We start from the raw sequence: 15,240 nt of genomic DNA on the forward strand, positions 1-15,240 counted from the left end.
TTCGGGGGCGGAGCCCCCGAGAAATTTTTTTTGGACATTCTGTATATTTAAGGCATTATTTTATTAAAAGACAAGCATAATAGTAATAATAAAGAACAACATTTTCATAGATTATATAATTTATATATATAACAAATTAGTTTCAATACATTACAATATTTTTTGGGACATTCTGTATTTTTAAAGCATTTTTTTATTAAAAGACGAGCATAATAGTAATTATAAAGAACAACATTTTCATATACTATATAGTTTTAATATATTACAAATTAATTTCAATACATTACAAACTTTTTTTTGTCATTTCGTACATTTTAGGCATTTTTTTTATTAATAGACAAGCATAATAACAATAATAACGAACAATATTTTCATAAATTATATATTTTCAATAAATTACAAGCTAGAATCAATAATAATAAAAGACAAGCATAGTATAATAGCAAACAAATTTTTTTTGGGCATTCCATTCATTTTAGGCATTTTCTATTAAAAGACAAGCATAATAGTGATAATAATGTATAATATTTTTATAGATTATATAGTTTTAAATAACACAATTATCCTTAAATTAATTATAAATGGAAGAATATAACAAGCTAATCAACTTTTGTAAAACAAATTTCTTTTATAATATAAACATATATCTATATCTATATATATATATATATACTATAAAAAACTCAAAATTTGGGAGGGGGCTTCAGCCCCCCCTAGCCCCCCCTTGGCTACGCCCCTGGTCACCTCTATCACACAATTTAAAATAATAAAGAGCCTATTTTTTCCCCATTACTTTCTTTTCCAAGACTTCCATTATTGCTCCTTAGAGAGCTTAATCACAACAGAGATTTCTTTATCACAACACAATCACTAAAATACTAACAAGCGAGATTGCTTTTATTTGTAATCTATTCCAACCGTGTAACAAGCCTAAGCCTATAATAAGTGAAAAAAGGACAAGAGAAGAATAGTATACACTTTTTTTAATTTGTAATCTAGCTGAAGTAGATTGATGAACTTCTTTTTTGTGTACAAAAGTCAGCTCAGTCTGCATTAATATGAAAGGTTGTGCTGGTTTTGCCCCCATATTTTTCCAATTGGATAATTTTCTAAGAAGAATTAAGAAAAATATAGCAATATATTGAAGATCTTACTAGATGTAGTCTATATCGCTCTGAAAATATCTCATAGTAAATTTGGATTCTCTAGAAGATATAGTTCAGGTTTCCACATATTGCTCTGAAAAATAGAAGTTGTTGCATGTGCTGGTGCAGACTATTTTTTATTTTTTTTGAAAAATAAATTATGTCAAGGATCTGATTGTTAGTTTAATATTTTAGACTACAATTATCAATGACTTTGGATGACCGGTTATAGCTAAAAGACAAAATTCAAATATATAAATAAATGTTAAAATGGATAAAAATTGATGACCGATTGTAGAAATGGGCTGCAGACCAACTTCTGACAACTCTTGTCAACCTCTTCAAAATGAATTTTATAAAAATGATTATGACATGTGGCATATTATTATTGGATGAATAAATTGATTATTAAATAAAATATATGTATATTTTAGGTTGTAGTGGGTTATTGATAAAACATAAAGGTTATTGAATTATAGATTGTGTATGTAGAGGAGAGAGAAATAAATTTTTTATTGAAAAGTTGGGTTGGTGTAGGTTATTGATAAAGATAGTCTTAGGGGCAGATTCAGTACTTTTTGCCATATTCGTGGTGCATTTGTAGTTTTTATTTGATGTTTAGTTCAATTACATTCTTTAATGAGTAAGAGTAAGCAAGCTTTGATTACATCAAAAAGCATCACGGAAACCCGGCTCTGTAACCTGAAATAGTACATGTGAGAAGCCAGACAGACAGAGCTATATGTTGATAGCCAACTGGGCGAGTGGGTCATGTTGCTAACAATATACCCAATTGTTTGGTTGCATATATGTATACACACACACACACATATATATATATATAGGGGTGGGCTACCGTGAGAGCGCATCTTAAAATACTAAATAAGAGCAATTTTTAATGTATGAATTTTATGTAGAACACGTATGAATTCGCTGTATAAAGGTATGAATTGTGAAAAATAAATTTTTGCTACCTTCGAGATTCGAACTTAGGACCATAAATCCATCCATTAGGATTACGAATCAACCATAGATCTTGATGATCTAAAGGCTGAAAATGATTCTTATTTTATATCTTAAGAAATGCTCTTATTTTAGCCCTTCCATATATATATGTATGGAAGAGTTCAATGGAGACCACTCCCTTACATAGAGAATGAAGACCAAATCAAAACCATTGATCTCACCAAAATCAATGAATCGGATTCATCCGAATTCTTCAAGTTTAGGAAATCCCGTAAATTTCTCATTTTCCAATTCTGGGAACCAACGAACATTATTATGAACTTACGAACATAAGAATGTTTATTTGTATGTTCATTTGTTTTCATACGAACATATCGACGAACATTAGTATGTTCATTTATTTTTTATACGAACACATCGACGAGCATTAGTATGTTCGTAAGTTCATAATAATGTTCATTGGTTCCCAGAATTGGAAAATGAGAAATTTATGAGATTTTCTAAACTTGAAGAATTCAGATTAATTTGATTCATTGATTTTGGTGAGATCAATGGCTCTGATTTGGTCTCTATTCTCTATATAGGGAAGTGGTTTCTATTGAAGCTGACCCTATATATATATATATATATATATATAAAACCGTAGATTTTTCCAGATCGACAACTGGATTGAAATCTATTTGGGTTGTATAATGCATCTAATAAACTAAATTGTGCAGACACATTTTTGACGTAAGGGTATAATTGCCGATATGAAATTGACCTTTCAAATCTTCTATTTTCCCATTTCCGATTCTCAAGCAAATCTTAAATTACCCACCTAAATTTTCACCGAATCATTTCGTGGATATAATTAAAAATTTGAATTTTGCTTCAATGTGTATACTTGACACACTAAATATATTTTGAATCAAAATTTAATTGCTCATTCTACCCAAAACCCAACCAGAACGCCGAAGGGAACGAAGGGTTTTCGTGCATCCATTGTAAGCCGATTGTTATTCTCGCAGACCGGTAACAAGTCGACGGCAATGGCAGGAACGAAGGATACTACACCGGGTGAGATGGCCGAGTGGGTTTATATAATTTTTGTTTTTTCTGAAAAATTTGTAGGAGAATATGAGAGGGCAGCCTACACACGGCGAAAAGGTGCAAAAGTCATGGAACGTGGGGTGCCAAGCGAGCCAAGGGCTGGTGGTATGTTATTTGATTTCTTATTGCTTTTTATATATGCATCTTGTTTGTTGCATCTCTGTATTTTTTTAGCACGCTGGTCATTCTAGCAATGCCGTACAAGAAGGTAAAATATCAGTCATAGTAACTTGGCGGATGGTGCATTATTTAATTGCACTTTGTGTTGTTAAATACCAATTTGTTATTTGATGTTCCAGTTCGATCAAAATATCGGAATGATCCCATATTTGTTTCGTTTGTAAGGGCAATAGCTGAAGGTATTAATTTAAATAAACTTGTTATTGCTATGACTTTCTTGTTATGGTTGCATAGGAAAATGAATTTTATTTGTTGCGTATGCATAAATTATTTTTTAATGAATAATATTGGTGAATTCATGAATTATATGAGGATAGTGAATGCATGTTTTGTTGGGTGTATTCGGTGGATAAAAACTTAGCTTGTGTAATCTATTCTTCTTCTATTATTTATATGAATGAATAGGTCTGATTTTTTTTTTTTGTGACCAATTAATAAGTTGAATAATAAAGTGTTGATATTAAAAATATGAACTAAGGATTGTATTGTTGATATATTAAGAATAATTGTGTACTTATTTTATGAATAAATAGATGTATGGTGTGAATTTTTCGTGATGATATATTTAAAGTAAATGTGTTGTCTAGCATGAATATTTTAGATCATCTTTATGAATATTAAATACCATACACGAATAAAACAATTTGCTTTATGAATAAATTGATTGTTGGTATGAATATTGGGGTTGTACTATTTATATATTATGAGATATGTAAAGTCATGAAATCATGTCTGGTGAAAACTATTTAAACTTATATAATTATGTACTCAGTATGTATGACCTGCATGAATATGTAGGTGCGGTTGTATGAATTTTTTTTTTCAAATGATTGGTCAATGATTTATTTAACAGCATACATATTTTTCCGTTATTATTTGTGAGATAAATTATGTTATATAAATTCTATTTATGCTAATTCTGACTTTTTTTGGATTGTTAATTTGATTGTGTCGTACACAGGAGATGCTAGGAAGAGGAAGCACAATGCCACCGCTCCAAATAATGTGGGTGTGGTGATTAGAGAAAATGTTCGGATTGAGATAGAGATTGTTCCCAACTCTCCGGCGGTTGTGATGAAGAAAACACGTCACGAGAAGAGAAAGGAAACGTTGGTTAATTACAAACAAGAACTAATCAAGCCCGAGAAGGATTACGCTTCATAGGGTATAAGTTAAATATTCATGGAAAATCATAGAGAGTACGAATAAATCCATGAACTGTTATCATGAAATTAAAAGCAGGCTTAGAAAACTCAATCTCTGTACGAATAAATTCATAACGTACAATTTATATTAGGGTATGGATTTTTCATATTATTAATGAATCAAAACCCAATCTCTGTACGAATAAAGTCATGAACTGATATCATGGGCTTAAAAGCAGGAAATATTCATATCGTATAAGTAAAATATTCATATAAAACAGAGAAAAAATTCGTCGAGGACCCTCTACGAACATCGAATCCAGACGAATATTCGTATTTCTTATAAAACTGAAATGCATCTTCTTTAGAATTGAAGACTTGACCCACAAACGGCTTCATATATTCATCACAAACTAGTATATATAAGTGGTCACCATTTTGAACGCCTTCATTGTTCAAAAAATAACAACATTAGCAAACAAAACAGATAAAAAATTGATGAATGAAACAGAAAACATGGTATGGATATTTAGATAATTAAATGTGAACACTAAACATCCTAAACAATTCATTAACAATATGAAAATATGTATTACTGTATGAATAAATAAGTGTAAATACATGAACCTAATTTGTTATACGAATCATCCCTGCAAACTCAAACTACAATTTATATTAGGATATGAATTTTTCATATTGTCAATGAATCAAAACCCTATCTCTGTACGAATAAATTGATGAACTGATATCATGAATTTAAAAGCAGGCAATATTAATAAGAAAGTAAACAAGAAAATACTCTCGGTTTTAGACTCTGATAGCATATGTGCGAAAATTATGGATTAATGAAGATATGGAGAAAATATGGATGAATTGTGATATGGAAACGTGGTCCCCTATATTGTGGAAAGATATTAATTAAGGAAATTGTAATTACATCTTTAACCTCCTAATGAATCTCGAATTATGCCATTCAGATTTTTCAAATCAAAATCTAACTGTCCAAATAAATTTGATCAAGCGTTGAGATTGAGTCTTATTTTATAGGATAAGATAGAGTCTTATTTTAGCGCAACCCTATATATATAGGGGCGCGCTCCAGTGAGACCCCCCCTATTTTTCGTGTAACATGAGGACAATGAATAAGACATATAATACTAATGAACAAAATGTATATCTAACGAACAAGATGTATATACTGATAAAATCAAAATTTTAAAAATTGGTAATGAATAAGACATATATACTGTATATACTGATGAACAATGCAGTATATACTGATGAATAATAAAATTTAAAATATTTTGCTCCCTACAGGATTCGAACCCTGCGAAAAAAAATCTCCGTCCAGATACAATATCAGCCATAGGATTGATAAAATAAACGTGTCAGATCGTGCCTCATGTTACACGAAAATTAGGGGGTCTCATTGGAGCGGCCCTATATATATATATATATGTGTGTGTGTGTGTGTGGTCCAGCTAAATGTGTTTAGAGCTCTCTAATTTCTTATGGTATATCATGTATTGTGTTTTTTCTAGATTGCTTATCTATAGGGGAGTATAAATGAATTACACAAGGATGAAAAGCTTACTAGATGCCTGCTGTGGAAGAAAGCAAGATTGAAGAAGGATGAAACCACTGACAATGAGAATTTGAAGATTGCCATGCAAAAAATAGTATAACTCTATTTATTCATTTATGGAATTTAATTACAGTTGTCAATTTAGTAGTGGTTTTAATCAATACTTTCTTTGCACTTAATAGGATGAATACATACGCGAAAAGGAGCAAGGGACACTTAAATCAAAAGAAGGTTCAAGTAATTTGCTTTCACTTGCCCTCGATAAACCAGAACATGCTGGTCGTGTGCGAAGAAAATGGGCAGGGGTAACACCCCAAACCTACTTCCATACTACTAAAGGAACTCGACGAGCAGCTACTCAAGCTTCATGTGCTGAAATGGAATAAGCAAAGAAAAAGATAGATGAACAAGCTACCCATATTCAGATTTTGGATAAAGAAGTACATGAGTTAAAGAGTACAATGGAAAAGTTTGAATGTAAGATGGGTGACAATGACAAAGAGTCTGAAGGAATTGGTAGTTGTTCGGTGATAAAGATTGCAGCTCATGAAAAATATATTGAGTCTCATGATACTGTATGTATTGGAAAATCAAACTTCTTGCAGGTACGTGTAGTTATTTTGATTAAATAGTGCATTGCGCGCAATTATATTTTAATGAAACTTTATTTAATATGTAGGGGAAAGAGGTGAAGTTACTTCTACAAGCCTCCAAAAATCTTGTAGCCTATGGAACAGTATTTATTGCTGGTGCTTGTCCTACATGACTCGCCAATGCCTGCAGATTGCTTCCGTATTTCGATTGACGAAGTAGTTGATAAGAATGCACTGACTACCATTTCGTGTTCCAGGTGATATAGGGATAGTAGGCGATGCAGTAGGAACACATGTGGCTTGGCCTAGCGATTTGGTTGTGGCAAGATCTAATGAGGTACTTTTAGTGAATTTTATGTTTTCTTGTACTTTTTTTAGGGAATTGTTCTATCTTCACTCTAACATTAACTATTTAGACACAGGAAAAGAAAAGAAGTGCAAAAAAGTTGTCTTTGGGAAATCAGGATTTGATTGTCAACTTGTCCTCATTGCCTTCATCATTGATGGCATTGTACTGTTTGTTTGAGAAATCTTACAAGGATGACGAGCTGCGTGTTACATTGGATGCTAAACATTTTGGGCATGATTCGAAACTTTACATTCTTAAGAAGTTTGATTTAGTTCCATTTTGTAACATGCAACCAATAACGGGAAGTTGCATTGTGGCATATATTTGGTAAGACCTCGTCAATTATATATGTTTATTTATGAATGACAGGTTCATATAATTGCTACATTTTTATTGGCAGGCATCTGTATAGCAACATGAGGGAAAATAGTGAACTTCCAAGTTTTTATTTGTGAATTCATTTGCCGTAGAACGTGGAGTGAAGTATGAGGATAGAACACGTGCATTGTCAGAGAGATTACTTGAGGTTGCTGCATCAGATGTACTCGTATTCAAGCTTTGGCAACGTGGGGTAAGTGAACAAGTATATAAAATAGTTAATATCCCGTATGTTTTCGGCCTGACAATTTGACATACATATCAAATAGCGGGCATTAGATTCTGACAATCATTCAAGTTGAAAAAGGACAAGCTTTTCTAATGGATCCTCTCAGTCATCGTAGTAAGGACAACATGTGAAAGTTTGTTGTCGACACGTAAGTTTTGGATTGTACAATTAATTAATCATCTCTTTCATTTTATTTGATGTTAATGTACTTTATATAAATTTTCCTTTCAAGTGCGATAAGTATGGTCACTGAAGAAAAGGGAAAGAAAATGAAAAAAAAAAAAACAAATTGGGAAGTTATAAAGGTATGTATGCTTAATTTACTGATAAGTTTTGGGCAATTTATTTGATGTTAGTGTTAACGTTGTATAAATTAGAATCATGTTTTGGTTGGAACGTTGATAAAATGCAGCCTTACCATTTTATTTCTGTAATAATTATAGGGTCCTACACAACCTGATGGCAAGCAATGTGGCTATTTTGTAATGAGGTTTATGAGAGATATTATCGAAAGGTTTCAAAATGCAACAACCTCTACTTTTCACTTGTCATCACTGGTATTAAATATATATACTTGAATATTGTCTAAACATATATTTGTAGTTATTAATAAAATATATTGGTGATCTTGTTTGTATTCATAGTTTAAAGGTGTTACTCCCTCCGTCCCCAAAATAAGTTCCTCTTTGGGGACGACACGGGTTTTAAGGAAAAGTGGTAAAGTGTATTGATAGCGGAGAAAAATATGTTATAATTAGTATTGAGAGTGGTGAAAATGTGAAAAAGTGTTATAATTAGTATTGGGAAGTGGTGAAAAAGTGAAAAGTAAGAATAAATAAAGTATTATTAGTGGTGGAGTAATTGTAAAAAAATGGAAAGAAATAAAGAGAAACTTATTTGGGGGACGTCCCAAAAAGGAAAAATAGGAACTTATTTTAGGGATGGAGGGAGTATTACTTATTCTCAAAATCAACTCAACGAGGTCCGTGAAGAATGGGCAACATGTATGATATATAAAGCATGCATTGGATGGATTGGTACGTTTAAAGTTTAATTATTCTGAGCGGTATGTCTATTTTTTGAGGGAAATGGTTATGATGTATTGGGCTCGGGGGAGTTGGAATGCCTTCTTACCTTTTTAGTTTTGGGAGATTGAAGGGTCTTCGCTTGGTTTAGCATTCATGTGCAGTTGCTTCTGAATAATATTTGTTTCGTTGCTACTGGACATTCTTTGTTGGGTGTGTTTTATGTCACTAGTATAATTTTGATTTTGAGTTCACATAGTTCAAGTTATTGAATGCTTTATCATTCGTCACTTTGCGGTGTGGCTGCAAACTCGTATTTTTTTGTTTTTGACTAGTACTGTCAGCTACTGTATTCTCCTGCAAATGCTTTACATGAAGTGAAAAAGAGACGTGACATGAGAAATGTTATTCGGATTGAGATGACTATCTATCAAGCTAGTTGCATCATTTTGTAAACTTTGTTATGTGTTTTTGTTAACTCTATTTTGGATGGTGATTGTACGAATATTTCGAATGGTGATTATATAAATATTTTGGATTGTATATGATATGATTAATGGATGGTTTTTATTATTTTATTGTATTAGAATTATAATTAAAACCTGTCTGTAGCATACATAACGAAAACTAAAAAATATACATAACGGCTACACCCGTTATGTATAAAAGCAAACATAACGTAAAAAAGAGTATTATAAACAACAATTTGACGTTGTTATAACATTCAAAGATAACACAAAAAAGTGTAATGTATATGAAAAAAAATGTTATGTATAAATAAATGGGCAAAGGTGCAGATTCCCCCCTGTAGTACACCCCCCTAGAGCTTTTAGCCCCCCAAAGTCGGTCAAAGCGCGTTGACCTCCCCAGAGTCCCAGAAAAATGGTGCAATTAAGTCCGGAGGCTTGACGGGCGTTTAACGTCGTCTTCAAATTTTTATTTTTATTTTCGCTGGGCCCCACCCCTTCCAACGCTATTGTATTTAGGAATTAGGGTTCAAATTTGAAGGAACCCTAATTTTATTGCGAGGTTGTGAGGTTGCTGGAAATTGAGTGAAATCCACAAGATTTTCATCAATTGGGTTAGGGTTTGTTGAGTATACAAGGAATCGAGATATTATCATGAGCTCGAGCTCAGGATTCGGGTCATCCTCGCTGCGTTGCAGACGGCATGTGATGAATGGCGATGAGGTTAGGTATTGCCGTTGTAAATTTGAAGGCAAGAGATTGGAAGCTGCGAGACTGACTTCTTGGACTGAAGAAAACCCGGGTAAAAGATTCTATGGGTGTCGAAATTGGAAGGTAAATCAATTGTTTGTCACTCATTTTGTTTTTGCCCTAAACATGGAATTAATACTCATTTTTTGATTTCACAGACCCGGAATTGTGGTTTCTTTGATTGGTATGACGAACCAATGTGTGAAAGAGCTCGGGAAGAATTGAAGAAGGAAAACACCAAGCTTGTAAAGTTGCATGAAACTTCGAAGCCTCCCATGGATTTGGAAGCTGAAATTGATCATCTTTGGTCAGTGATTGCAAGTTGGAAAGAAGAGTCAAGGGGTGTTAGAAGGATAAGCCATTTTCTTTTCATTTTTCTGATTATTTCATGGTGTGTGATAATCAAGCTTCTTATATAGCATGAACTTTGTGAAATGCTATGGAAATTATCTGTAAATCTCCAATCTATTTTGATTCTATGGAATGATGCTTAATGTATCTTGCTGTTGTTAATGAATTCTCTTTATGGAATGATATAATCCCCCCTATTATATTATGAATTCTCAATGTATCGTGCATTTATATCATAAGCATTTGACATACTAAGGGAATATAGTGCTTTACACAGAAAACTAAATGCACAAACATAAACACCAAAGTTGCTGCAAATTCATTCCCAACAAATTCAAGCCATAGTCATAAGCTGTCAGTTTCAAAAAAAACATAATATGTTGCACATTGTCTAACTGAATTCCAAAAACAAATAAAAGAAAAAAACCCAAAGCCCTGTCAACACACAAATTCTAAATCTTAGCTCAACTAGTGGTTGTTGAGCCAATAGTTGAGATAACATTCTTTCCTCTTGGACTCCTTCTGAGGACTTGTTGTTGCTTCACAGCCTCTGTCTGCACTCTTGGAGCTTTGAATGGTTTTCTTGGTTGTTTCTTTCCCTTCACTGTGTCTCCAATGGAGCTACCTTCACCTCTCTTTCTCTTTTGTTTCCTTATCTCTGCTTCGTTTGGTATTGGGAACCTTGTAGTTGGATCTGCTTCATTTTGTGTGCCTTCATTGATCACAACTGATTGTGACCCTCCAGGCTGTGATCAGAATGCATTTACTCTCAGCAGTGGTTCTTGAAATCATGAAAATCAGTTTTAAACTTACACTAATAGACAAACTTACATTTAGTATCTGCTTTCCTGTCTCCATCTTGACATATAGACCAATTCCCCTAACTTGACCTTTCTTCTTCTTGCAAATGTTTGTGGATGTTGAAGCCTGTGATTGGTTTTGTTAGGGCAGTTAAATTAACTAGCATGTAAATTAACTTCATACCTGTGTAGGCCTGTTAGGGCAGTTATGTTTCTTGTGGGTTGCACTTCCACAAATGATGCAGTGTTGTGTTTTACCAAGCCTTGACAACTTGTGTTTCAATCTGGGCTCATTTGGAGCTCTTACTTTGTTCTTCTTGGGCCTCCCTATCTTCTTCTCAACCGGTGGAGCTTCAATGCAATCTTTAAACTGAAAATCCCAAAGCTTCTTCCCAGGTATTGGCTGTATAGCATTCTCATAAGCTTTCCTATACATTGAGCTATGGTACCATTTACACATCACAGACATGGGGTCCAACTGACTTGAGTGAAAGGCAGCTATGGCATGAGGGCATGGGATACCACTCAAATCCCACATCCTACAACTGCACTTCTTAGTATCTATAAATACTATGTGCTTGTCTTCTCCCTCCTCCACCTCATAGCCATAGTCACCATTCCAAAGAACATTACAATCCATACTAGCTGCCTTATTTGCCTCAAACAGTTTAATTGCATTAGGGCACCATTCACTCTTCTAGTGATCAACAAGAACTTTCCTATCCCTTATCCTACTCATTACCAACATCCTAATCTCCTCTAGCATTGAAATTATTGGCTTATGTCTAGCATCAGAAATACTTGAATTAAAAGACTCACTGATGTTATTATCTACCACGTAGGTTGAACACCTTGTGCTTTGATAGGCTCTGCACCAATTTTCAGTAGGATAGTGGAGTAGATCCTCAGCCGCCTTCTTGTTTATAGCCGAAATCTTGGCTAAATTCAACTTGTACTCTTGCTGGAATGAGCTCCATGCAGTAGTCCAAAACCGCTTCTTTAACTCCTCTCCTCTCCACTTCTTGCTCCAGTTGGCATAAATATGCCTGGCACACTACCTATGTTCAGCTGCAGGAGTCACTTCATTCACAGCCTCCATCAATCCCTAAACATAATTGGAGTAGTTAGTTGTCATTCAAATTATCAGAAACAAAAGCATTGCAAATAGTTTCAAATACTTACCTTTTGCATATCTGACATAAGAGTCACCTCATCACCTGTTCCAAGGTTGAGCTCCTGCCTCAACCAGCCTAGAAACCACCTCCTATTGTTCTTGTTCTCCTTGTTTACAACTGCCCAAGCAATGGGCACAATTCCATCATTCCCATTCTTCCCTACTGCTGTCAACAGAACACCAAATGTCTTGCATTTCAAATGGAAACCATCAAGAGAAATTATTGGCCTGCAACCCCCTATCCAGTTCACCCTACAAGGTTCTAGGAGGACAAAGATTCTCTTAAAAACTCTCATTTGTAACTGAAGATGCTCAGTGGACAGTTGGAGTTTCATCTTACTCCCAGGCATACATTCTTTCACAATGTTACAATAGGCAACCAGCCTATTGAACTCCTCTCTATAGCTACCCTCAAGCTTGCATATGATCTCTTTTTTTGCCCTTTTACACTTGTGTAAACTGACATGAAGCTTCAAATGGTCCTTAACATGACCTTGTATGTCCTTAGAAGTGAACCTAGGATTTCTGTAGATTGCCTCTTTAAAGTACTTAGCCAAGTATGTTTGACTAACACTGGGGACTTCCCTCTGTTTGTAGCAGGTGTGATCTGCCACAAGAGTCTTGATGGCTAGCCCTTCAATGTCCCCATCTTTAGAGACATGCATGAGAAATGGACATGCTTGGTCATTGATGCAAACCACTCTAATCCTAGTCTTTTCATTCTTTATGAACTTTAACTTGTACCCAAACTTCACAGCATATGCATTTATTGATTCCCTAGCCTCCTTTGCCCCTGCAAAGGTCATTCCTAATTCAAAACTACCCTCATCCCCCCCTGAACACTCCCAATCAACTGCTCTAAGCTTTTAACCTCATTATCACTCTCCCAACACTCACTGTATACAGATGAATTCTCATCATCACCATGCCCTCTCCCTTCACCCTCAGCCTCATGTCCCTTTACAACCCCAGCCTCATCTTCATCACCATGCTCACCCTCTTCTATCCCAGCCCTCTCTCCCTCTTGAACCTCAGCCTCATCTTCATCACCATGCTTACCCTCTTCTATCCCAGCCTGCTCTCCTGAGTATTATCTAGATCATCACTCCTCTCACCTTTATTTACCTAAGTTACCTCCACTTCCTCTAATCCTATCAAGTCATTTAGTTGTACCCCAACATCAGTATTCTCAACCCCCTTATCATCACTAGTAATATGAACCCCATGTTTACCTTCTAAATCACTGACTTCATCATCTTCTAAAAATATCTCAAGTGGTACAAAAGTAGGCATCGCATCAATTTCATAATTTGCAAATAAATTTATCTCTCCATTGCCAAGTAATTCTAGGTAATCAAGAACCTTATGACACTGTTTAGGATTTCTTAGGGGAACTAGACCCTTACCAATGGGATAATCTTGATCTGCCGCATACACTAGTTTACGTTTAGAACCATAACAGTCCTCAAATTCAGATACGATCCTATCTAAAGTCATTTTTTCTACTGTGGATTTAATCTCCTTATGGTTATAACCGTCCTACATCCATTCACCATCCTCATCTTTTTTTTCCATACACCCCACCAATTCAAAATAAATACAACTTCAGGATTCGACATGCTGCACAACAACATGAACAAGCAACAACATAACTTATGTTACGCGTTCATACACCAAATGAAAACAATACAAAAGCAACCAGAATCTCAATCCCACAGTACATGCATGTTCTGGAAAAAAAATAAAAATTGGAGAGATATAGATTAGCCATTACTTACCTTTTTTCCAGAGTCTACTTCGATGCAAATTAGAACCACCGATGGGAATCGACAAAACCGCAACCAAAGAACCCTTGTTCTTCATCGATTTTCCCTCTGCAACTCTTAGTTTTGGAATGGAATGGAAGAAACTCTTCGCCTCCTCTATTTTCATACAAAGCCCGCTCATTGTGGTTTTGGCGGTGGGGCCCAGCAGAAAAAAAAAATTTAAGAAGACGTTAAGCGCTCGTCAAGCCTCCGGACTTAATTGCACCCTTCTTCTGGGACTCTGGGGAGGTCAACGCGCTTTGACCGACTTTGGGGGGCTAAAAGCTCTAGGGGGTGTACTACAGGGGGGGGAATCTGCACCTTTGCCCTAAATAAATAGATAACGGATAAATAGAAAATTTAATTACGGATGAAAACGTTATGTATAATACTTATAGATAACGATTACCAAACATTATTAATATCGAAAAACTGTTATGTATATCTGTATACATAATGGTGAATATTAGACTTTCATGACGATCGGAAACGTTATCTATAACACTTATAGATAACGGATTATCCATGTGACTTATATATAAAAAACCGTTATGTATATGTGTATACATAACGGTGAAATTTAAACTTTTATAATGGTCAGACACGTTATGTATAATCCTTAAAGATAACGGAAATTCCAGCGTTATTTATTTAAGGGTTAAGGTACAAATTCACCCCTAAACTAGACACCCTTGGAGCGTATACCCCCTCATCCTCGTCCTTGGCCCAAATACACCCCCAGAGTCCATAAAAATGGTGCATTTAAACTTAGCAAGTTAACGGTCGTTTCTTGCCGTTAACTTGCTGGTTTAAATGGCCCATTTTTTTGGACTCTTGGGGTATATTTGGGCCAAGGTCAATAATTGGGAGGGGATGGGATATACACACAAGTTAACTTATTTTTTTTTAATTTCTAAGTGGGCCCACTATCCACCACCATCCCCCTCCCCTTCACCCTCTCTGAAAAACCCTCCGACACCGCAAGGAGAAGAGATAGGGTAACTGCCCTGTTCCGTCGGAGCCCAAGAAAGATAGGGGGATATGGAAGAATCCCGAGAAAGAGAAACTGCCCTGTTCTGCTACTCGTTGGAGCCCGAGAAAGATAGGGGGATACGGAGGAATCCTCGTCGGAGTGACGAAGTCGCCCACTCAACGATGACTTGTGGACATCCTGCTTGCCGGATGAAAAGAAGTGTCATCGGCAAT

At 35.0% G+C, this 15,240-nt stretch overlaps 2 protein-coding genes across 2 annotated transcripts; one reads left to right on the top strand and one right to left on the bottom strand.

Moving 5' to 3' along the window:
- The first annotated feature begins 3,149 nt into the window (after positions 1-3,149).
- On the top strand, positions 3,150-4,697 carry LOC130996158 (uncharacterized). The gene is made up of 2 exons (XM_057921667.1): positions 3,150-3,308; positions 4,345-4,697. Exons 1-2 carry the CDS (start codon positions 3,176-3,178, stop codon positions 4,545-4,547), a joined length of 336 nt encoding a protein of 111 aa, XP_057777650.1. The 5' UTR covers positions 3,150-3,175; the 3' UTR covers positions 4,548-4,697.
- Positions 4,698-12,109: 7,412 nt separating this feature from the next.
- On the bottom strand, positions 12,110-13,035 carry LOC130994151 (uncharacterized). The gene is made up of 2 exons (XM_057919180.1): positions 12,238-13,035; positions 12,110-12,160 (listed from the first exon to the last, which is right to left on the bottom strand). The coding sequence occupies exons 1-2, from the start codon at positions 13,033-13,035 to the stop codon at positions 12,110-12,112; spliced, it is 849 nt and encodes a 282-aa protein (XP_057775163.1).
- Positions 13,036-15,240: the final 2,205 nt, after the last annotated feature.

This window comes from Salvia miltiorrhiza, chromosome 7 (assembly GCF_028751815.1).
Source record: "Salvia miltiorrhiza cultivar Shanhuang (shh) chromosome 7, IMPLAD_Smil_shh, whole genome shotgun sequence".
In the NCBI taxonomy this organism is placed as follows: domain Eukaryota; kingdom Viridiplantae; phylum Streptophyta; class Magnoliopsida; order Lamiales; family Lamiaceae; genus Salvia; species Salvia miltiorrhiza.

What these genes read in the sequence shown, in the direction of transcription:
- LOC130994151 (XM_057919180.1), bottom strand. Translation starts at nt 13,035, where the DNA reads ATGACCTTTGCAGGGGCAAAGGAGGCTAGGGAATCAATAAATGCATAT. An exon ending in TTATGTCAGATATGCAAAAG is followed by an intron (nt 12,161 to 12,237) that starts GTAAGTATTTGA and finishes AATTATGTTTAG; the next exon opens with GGATTGATGGAGGCTGTGAA.
- LOC130996158 (XM_057921667.1), top strand. Translation starts at nt 3,176, where the DNA reads ATGGCCGAGTGGGTTTATATAATTTTTGTTTTTTCTGAAAAATTTGTA. An exon ending in AAGCGAGCCAAGGGCTGGTG is followed by an intron (nt 3,309 to 4,344) that starts GTATGTTATTTG and finishes TGTCGTACACAG; the next exon opens with GAGATGCTAGGAAGAGGAAG.